General features: G+C 47.6%; 1 protein-coding gene across 1 annotated transcript; it reads right to left on the reverse strand.

Moving 5' to 3' along the window:
- Nucleotides 1-7,148: 7,148 nt before the first annotated feature.
- LOC125533929 (auxin-responsive protein SAUR72-like) lies at nt 7,149-8,163 on the reverse strand. The gene has a single exon (XM_048697254.1). The coding sequence runs from the start codon at nt 8,062-8,064 to the stop codon at nt 7,516-7,518; it is 549 nt and encodes a 182-aa protein (XP_048553211.1). The 5' UTR covers nt 8,065-8,163; the 3' UTR covers nt 7,149-7,515.
- Nucleotides 8,164-9,125: the final 962 nt, after the last annotated feature.

The following is a 9,125-nucleotide window of genomic DNA, read 5'->3' on the forward strand; positions in this document are numbered from 1 at the left end:
GGCGTCTTGTTGGGCTTTTAGGGGGACCTTTCTGTATAGATTTCGAGAGCACACCGGCTCTTTTCGAAGGGAGCGGCTATGTGGCGGCGCGCCGGTGGTGGGCCGGCCCAGTACAACGTGGCTCGTCATGCTGACATCATATCAATTTTCACCCCTTTTTACTTTATTTATATTTCAAATTCAATACATATATTTACCTGCAAAATACAAAAATAATTTTAAAAAATGGTTAACATGTTATAATGTTTTTGTTAGAGCAGTTAGAAAATGTTGGGAACTTTTAAAAGAATGATCGTGGCAATGGAATGTTCCCGCTTTTCAAAACCATATTTGATTTTTAATAAATACTTATAAAATGTAAAAAACTTTGTGAGATATAAAAAATGTTTCATACCATTAAAAAAATGCATGAGATTTTATGGATTTCAAAGTCAAAAACATGTTCGTGGCATTACAGGAAATATTATATAAAATGTAAAAAAATGTTAAAATATACGTGATATTTTAAAGAAATATTCACGTATTTCCAGAAAAATGACCGTGACATTTAAAAAATTACTATTCAATGTAAATAAATATCCGTACAACATGTATCGTGTTTCATGTGTTCTTTAAAAATGTACACTGGAAAAGAAGTAGATATGTGTTGAAAAAAGAAAGCTGACAAAAAATGGCAAAGAGCAAAAATGAAAGCAAAAAATAAAATAAAACCAAAGGTCAACAAAGGGAAAAAAAGGCCAAAGTAAAATGAAGAAAAAAACAAAGAGAAACCGATGAGAAAAATAAAAGAAAACATAAAAAAACCTGAATAAAACCGAAGCAGAGTGAACCTACATCGTGTAGCGAGCAAACTACGCTAATGGGCCGACCCGCTAGTCGTCGCCCGTTGGAGATTCCTATTAGGAGTCGGTATGGTAACACATGGCCATGGCGTTTTTTGAAAGCACAACCGTTTTTATGGACTTTGAACGTGACCAACAACGTCTTCTTCCTTTTTTTTCTAGTTTTGGTAATCCTACTAGTTCGAATATACTTTTTTAGCCTAACAAAGGTTATCTGATTTTTGTTTGCGTCCGTTGATTTTCAAGGTCGAAGACGACGATGAGGCCTTGCACAGAAGAAATTGAAAACGGCGACACCACGATAGCGGCGACGTAGATGGACGAGAGTCTGAAGGTTGACTGGTTTGTATAAGGGGTGACAATCTGCTGCACGAGGAGGTCCGAGGTGAGGCCTGTGTGCTAGCGACGCCGATCGTGGGTGGCAGACACAAGCGCTTAGGCCAACAGCACAGATGATGGGGCTGCGGTTGAAGGAAGAAGATGACTATATCATGTGTGAAATGGTTGGAAGTTAAAGGCATTGTGTGAGGTGTTGAATTTTGATTGAACAGTTAAGATAGAAAGAGGGAAATCAACCGTTTTGCTTAGACGGTCCCTTCCTTCCGTTTGTAAAAAGCGACAAGGTCCTGCATCCGACTTTGAAGATGCTCGGAGGATTCCTTCGGTCGGTGTTCCTTACCGGACTAGATCCAGCTTTCGTGGTTGGCGGCTATCATGACTCGTTAAATGCCTCCTGGTTATGGGTTTCTTTAGTGTCAAAATGTGGACCGTGCTCCTTTTCTTCGGCGACGACGAAGATCCTTACAACCGATTGTTTCTCTTTTATTTTCTGTTGCTTGTATGTGAATACAAGTAATGCATGCCTACGGATGTACATCTTGAAAAAGAAAAAAAAAGTGATATTCGTTCCTAGTGGATTGATGGGTGGGGCCCACCTTTCAGTGCAAGGACGCTCCGTCGCGTCGCGACAGATGACAAAGGAATGGGCTGCTGCACCTGCAGGCACCGCCACCGCCATCGGCCATCCGCCGGCTTCAGCTTCAACGCGTCGATCGGAGGCGCATCGACCACCACACCGTCGCCTGCGCTAGCCCCATGCCCCGAGCAATGCGTATGCTGCTCGTTTAGCTCGTGCGCCATGGACTGCAGCCGCGAACCTACCTACAATGCCCGTCTGTGCTATCGACAGCTTCGTCAGCGCACTGATTTCTCCCTGTCGATCGACTGGCCCCGGCCGGCCGGGCCTCCGCCGCGCTCACGTTGGCCTGCCGCGACACTCCATCTCCGGGCGGTTTGCCTGCCTGCTCGTTTCTGGGCACTTGCATGCGTGCATGCCCGCCCCGCCCGGCCGTGAGATCGACCGATCCCTATCCATGGTGGCCAGTCTTTCATGGCAGGCAGCAGATCTTCCAAAGACAGCAAGACGTGGAACGTGAGCGACATTGATGTACAGTACTACGTACAGATACAGGTCTCTGTCCATCACATGGACGGCATGGCCGCCGTGTCTGAATCCATGCGTGTTGATTCCGATTCCTGGCTAACATCTGCTGAGCCCGACGATCATCAATCTGTTCCCTCTATTTTCGTCACCGAGGCCCCGGCTGCTCGGCACCCTAACGGCAGCGGGTCGACAGCAAGCCGGCGTGGTCCTTCCATTCTGAATCCTGAAACCATGGACGCAGGCGGTCATGATGCATCAATCATCCACTTAGGCAGCATCCATCAAGATTACCGCGCAAAATGTGAGCTAGGATCCTGCCACATGCACGGTATCCGTCAGGAAGCGCATATCCTGTCTCATCATCTTGCCAATTAAACCTAAAGAGACCATATATGTACAAGCATTCGGCGTCCACCATGGCATGATCCATCAGCAAGCACTGACAGCGAGATCGAACGGTCGATCGATCGCGCAAAACGTGAGCCAGTAGGATCTTGTCACGTTCACGGTATCGGTGTTGGTCTGCTGTGCTAGGTGATCTATGCGTGCACTTAAATTCAACCATGATCTGATTCTGATCTATACATACATTGCAGACCATCACTATCAGCGTGCTTCTCTGCTATTGTCAGAAACGTGGGGCATTGCGAAAACATAAACTTTAAAAGCCACTATTTCGTTGTACAGGCACATGGAACATCAGCGCACAATCTCTCTGGGTGGTGGATTGGATCACCACATGCTCATATCTTCCTTTGGTAAAACCACATGCTCCAACATCTCTCTGGAAGTCTCTTCTGCCTGAATGCGCACACCTCCTACTCCTAGTCAAGCTAGAACCAAAACATGGGCAATCACAATCTTCCCATATCTCACCACATGCGACTGGATCCGACTGAATGGCTCCCCCACTGGCACAACCTTCTCGATCTCATGCTTCTACGCTCTTGACAGTTGCAAACAACCCCACATGTCCAGCATTTCCTGTGGTAACTGCATCCACACCCATGCTTGGAAACATAACAATGGGTGCAAGTTATGTGCCGCCTTAAAATCAAGGTGCATCCTCACATGCTCCGAACGCATGGCAAGACCATTTTGTTCATGCCTCGATGTCCATGAATCTCGACATCTTATCGCTTCCGCGATATTACTATCGACATTCTATGAGCGAGCCAGGATGGTGTACACTCGGTTTACCCGGTGCAGGTTCAGAGTTCAGACTAGCTAGTTTAAGTGTTTAACGTAGTTACCTTTGAAGAAACGCAAAAGCATTCCCTGCTTACAAGGGAACAGAAGACGTTTGCACAAGCAGATAAGCTCCTCTGTACTTGATTATGCCTTTGTATTGGACTTTGAGTCGCCTTGTGAGACTTTCGTGTGATAACATCGTGCCCAGATTAGCTTAAGGGTGAAGTAAATTCAGCTACAAGGCAGTACGATAAAACAACTAGAGAGCCCGTACTGTCAATCATACATTTTGATAACCGAAGATCAACATGAAGATAGAGTGCAGATTGAGCAATGTATATACTGCGAGGCTGTTTAACTTCGGTTCTGGCAAGAATTTAGCAATTCACCGTATATACTGATACAGTTATGCTAGTGAACAGACACCCCTGGGCCCTGGTCAAATGAAGACTTTGTATCATCATCAGGTCAAGTCTGATTGCTCTTCATGATATTTAACTTGTCACAAGGAATGGCATTATATTTGTATAATTGCATCCACCAGTTGCAGTTCACACATATTATATTTTGAGCTAAAAGAAATTGTTTGTTTCTCAACTAATTTGCCCCCTGGAACTGGAACCTCCCATCATTTAGGTGCATTATCATCCCATAAACAAGAAGAGTCCTCGTTTCGTTGACAAAATAAATATTTTTCTGCTGAGGAAAAACTCCTGCCACTTCCCTTGCATTACCAACAATGATGAGCTGCTGATCATCAGCATAAACCAAACACGCGGTCTGACCTCAAAATTTGAATGATTCGTCATTCAAGCATATAGACTAATGGGGCAGAGATGATGCAGCATTAATCAAAACGTCCTTTGCGTTCCACAGACGGTCCCTCAGTTGAGTCAGCTCCATTTCATCAGACGCCAAATAATTAAAACCCTATGAAATACTACTGTAATTGTTTCCTTCTCGCCCAGTTGCTGCAACTCTGGAGAAAAACTCACACGACTTGCCTGGAAAGGACAGCGATGTTTTGCACGTCCTTCCCTTGTTTTCCATGGACCAGGCTTGTTTTTCGCAGCTCAGACTTTTCACATTTTTGACTGGACCACTAAGGAATGCTGATTTCTAGATGTTCTATCCAGGTTTTTGGCTGCGATCTGATCTCGACGTGCACCAACAAAACCCCGTCTCTAGCTTGAAAAGGGAATTGTTTTATCTACTTAATGAATACGCATGCCGGGTTTTCGCAAAAGCTTTTTTGTTGTGCGCATCAATCGAGCGGAGAAAAAAGAACGAAAGATGAATTATGCTCCACAAAATTCAGAAACTGGCTTCAAATGCACTTGATTCAAAAGTGGACGGTCACGTGAGGCGCACATGCGGCGACTCGGTAGCGGCAACCGCCAGCAGTTTCTGATGCAAACAATGTTAGCGCTAATTAACTAGACTGAAAAATGGGGGTGCAAATGGATCTGTGTGGAATTTGTGGATCCGATGCAAGTACTGGTACTATTTAGTACTAAAATTAGGCGGCATCTGAAGGTGGTACGTCCGTCCTTGCAGGTACCGCAAGGCCAATGGGCAATGGCCGGCGACCCCATCATCAATGGCGATTATGACCCTGTTTGGATCATGGGGTTAGAGCTAGTTTGGGTTAGTTTGGGGCTCAAATAACCCAAAAATATCCAAACAGGGAGGGTTAAAATGGGTTAGTTTCATCTAACCCAACTATCCCGGTGAAGAGGTGCTTATTTAAGTTAGAGTGGATTAGAAAATAACTCTAACTTTAACTGTGTTAGAGTATCCAAACAGGACCTATATAGATTATAAACTATTCGGCCCGGCCTCCGCGGACGGACGCTCCATTACTGGCTCTTTGACACCTCGCGACGTGCAAGCCACATGCCGCTCGCCTCACACATGGCTGCCCGTAGAGGCTGGCTCGTACGTCACCATAGGCATAGCCTATGAACCCTAACAGTAACTGCTTCAGACGGTTAACTGTCGAAGCTAGTTCACACTCCAAAAAGCTGCTTGCTACCGTATTATTGCTAGTGATCGGCTAGACAATTGGACATTGCATGTTAGTGAAAATTCAGTTTGTCAAACAGTTCTACAGTACATATTTTTCCTAACATGAAAATTGACTGGGAGTCTGGGACGAAGCCATTGCTTCTAGAGGTCAAGTAAGCCGTCCATCACGACGATCGGGATACATGCGTCAGGAAGTGAGGCCATGTTCTTGGCAAGTAAACAAACAGCGCGTCTGTAGACTTTCAGGGAGGCCGATCGAGGGGGTCTGCATATCTCCATTCCAAAGCGTCTCGGGCTGAACAGTCTCGTGCTCCTAACCGAAGATTAGATTTCAGCCTGCAGTAGTGTAGCTGCTACTACGAAACTAGTATGAGGTGGACCTGATCTAACGGAACGGGACGCATCGGGATGCGAGGAGAAGCAAGCAACATCTTCTTCCCATCGAGATGCTCGCTGTTGGACCAGAGAAACCTTTGGAGAGGAGAGGATCCATCCATTCAAGGTCGGCGGGCGACGAGATGCGTGCAAGTGCTGCAGCAGCGCCCACTTTTCTCGCTCGGAGACTCGTGCAAGCTTGAGGGAATCTCATCATCACTACCCGGCTTGCAAAAGAGAGGCCGCTTTTCCTTTTGGTTCGGGCTCCCGAGAAAGGTCGATGAATGAAAGCGTGGCACACAACAACTAACGGAAAAGCAGAGGGATATGGGACTACAGATCTCCCGTGGATAAGCATGATTAGTTTTTTCCAAGGGAAAGTAAGATCGGTTTTTTTACGTAAGATAAGAAAGTACTTGGATTTGTTAGATCCTCGTCCGTTCAAAAAGCAAGATCCTCCGTTCGGTTGTGCGATGCAGCTCGTTTTTACAACGACGTACCCTCGAATGCCCCGTGGAAATCACAACAGAAACACACACAAGAACTAAAAGGGGCAAACTGAACTGAACCACAAACAGTCACCTTGCATATCTGAAGGTATTGTGCTGTGCCGGCCAGCCTGAACATGAGGGCAAACGCAAGGAAATTAGGGAAGCACATGAATGCAGACCAGCCGACTGATGAGGGGCACGACCCTGACGACAGACAGCAGCCGGGTCCTGCATTGCGTTGCGCCGGTGCAGGTACGGTGCGGCGCGATCGACGGGAACAGTGGCCTTCATGAATCTGGGTGCCGTGTTTGTCCCTACTGGTACTGTATGTCACCTAGCTTCGTCGTACAGTTGGTCGCCAGTTTTGCTTTGCACCGTACAAGTGTTAGCCGATGCTCAGATAATGGCTCCAGAGTGCACGCTTTGCCTCATGTGACGAGAAGTGGACAAGCAGTAAAAGGCGCCAAAAAATAGTTGTGTGCATGTGGCGACTGTTTTTCTTCTTCTTTCCAGCATTGGATCGAATTGCAGTACGTTACTCCGATAGATCCAAAGGTGGCATTCATTTCACCAGAGGGTACAGCAGGTACGTGGTAGTACTACAACACATGCGCGCCAATAGTCAAGTGAAGATTATTTTACAACAACGGCCGGCGAGATGTACGCACGCGAAATATGTAAAGGCAACCCATAACTGCAGCGTATCGAACGGAACATTCAAAATCTTTCCGGTGACATCGCAACAGACCCCTGATAAAATGGGCAACAACAAATCAATCAATCAAGAGAGAAAAAAGATCATCGCCCTTCATTTTTCACATCAATCTTTCCATATGATTCCATCAATGGCGCAGTCCGCATGCATGCATTACACCATTCACCCGGCTAATCCAGATCATCATCGGAGAAAGAATGCGGGCAGTGGTAATGATAATTCCTAGTAAGAAAAAAACCGTGGGGGGAGATACCGTACGTCGAATCATCCCTCACCATCACGACGCTGGAAAAACACGACCGACGAAGAAGAAGAAGAAGAAAAATGGAGAACAGAACTTTTTTTTTTCGTGGGAGAGGATGGTAGTCAGGTACTTCTAACGGTGGCCGGCGAGCGACGACGGGGCTCCGGCGGCCGGCCGGGCCGGGCTTATCTGCAGAGGGAGTTGTTGGGGGTGCCGACGTCGGCGGCGGCGATGGCGAACTCGGCGCTGCAGTAGCAGAAGGCGGCGTTGTCCTTGTGCTTGCCGCCGGCGCGGCCCTTGTCGACGGCGCGGAGGATGGCCTCGAAGGCGGGCACGTCGCAGGGGATGCGGAGCAGGCCCTCCTGCTGGAACCCGAACTCCTCCTCGGCCTCCCGGAGCAGCGCCGCGAACGCCTGGTGCTTGAGGTACTCGGTCGGGATCACGAACCGCCGCATCGCCGGGCCCACCGACACCGCCAGGTGCCCCTTGGGCGGCGGCCCCGACGACGCCGCCGACGACGGCGGGCTCTCCGTGAAGGACAGCGTCCGCTTCAGGAACTTCTTGGCCTTGCTCTCGCCGTTGCCGCCGGCGGTGACCGTGGCGACGGCGGGCGTGCTGGCCGCCGCCGCGTCGGACTTGGAGGCGACGGAGAGCTTGCGCCACTTCTTGAGCATCTGCTGCAGCCGCACGATCTCCGTGATCTTGTTCGACTTCTTGCCCCCGAGCTGCTCCATCTCCGGCGCTCCGACGGAAGATCTCCGGGCGGTGGTCTCCTTTCCTCTTCTTCTACGGGATTTCGGGCTCTGGTTTGGGCGTGGCGTTGCTGTTGCTGTTGCGCTGCTTGGGGGCCGTTCGTCGAGGGGGCATTTAAAGGGGGGAGGGGGCCGGTGGGGCCCACCGGCGGTGTAGGGTTTCCGTGAGGGGTAGCGGCAGTTTCTACTGTTTCTATTTTATTATGATTATTATGATGATGATTGTGGATTTTTTTTTATTTCTCTGAATAATGGAGTTGTTAATTATGTTGAGATGAGGTTTTGTGAATGCCAGTTCGAAGCGTCTGAATGGACCTGCGTTTGTTATTGGCACCTTGGTTGGGGAAATGTGTGCTGGCCAGCAACTGACCGGCGAAAATTTAACCGAGATTATTTTTGCTCTTCACGCAGTGTCATGTGTTGCGCTTTGACTTGGATTTGTGGACGGTTAGGGTAGCCTTTTTATCCAAGGGTAGATCGGAAATGAAGTGTATAGTCGTAACCCTCTTGGATTTTACCCGACTGTTTTTTTATCAAAGGTAGATCGAGATGATGTTTTTTCCTTCGTCCTCGAAGGATAGTAGCCCCTTGTTATTAACCGAAAGTTTGTTAGGGTCGTACGGTGAAAGTGGATAAAAACGTTTTTTTCTAACTATAGTTTGGGAAAAGGGATCTAAATCTACTATAAAGGTTCACTGAATGTACAAAGCAGCACCACAAACATGATAAGAATTACATCGAGATTCATGGGCCATCGGATGACCACGGCCGCTAGTAGATTGAGCTGCTCACGCGTCATTATTGCCACTCCCTTACAAGAGCCGGCTTGACCATGTCATTGATAGTCGGGAAGTCTTCATGCACATGCCAATAAGGATCGATGTCCCAAAGTTGCAATTGTTGCCATTAAACTTTTCAATGGATCATACCAAATCTAGTCGTCTCGCACGTACATAAAAGAGAAAAGTATACTTTTCATCCCTCAATTCTTGGAAGTCTAGATTTGGTCCCTTAACTTTAAAACTGGACAACTTGCGTCCTTA

The sequence above is a fragment of the Triticum urartu genome, chromosome 2 (genome assembly GCF_003073215.2).
Source record: "Triticum urartu cultivar G1812 chromosome 2, Tu2.1, whole genome shotgun sequence".
NCBI classification, from domain to species: Eukaryota; Viridiplantae; Streptophyta; class Magnoliopsida; order Poales; family Poaceae; genus Triticum; species Triticum urartu.

Coding starts and splice junctions, on each gene's coding strand:
- LOC125533929 (XM_048697254.1), bottom strand. CDS start 8,064: ATGGAGCAGCTCGGGGGCAAGAAGTCGAACAAGATCACGGAGATCGTG.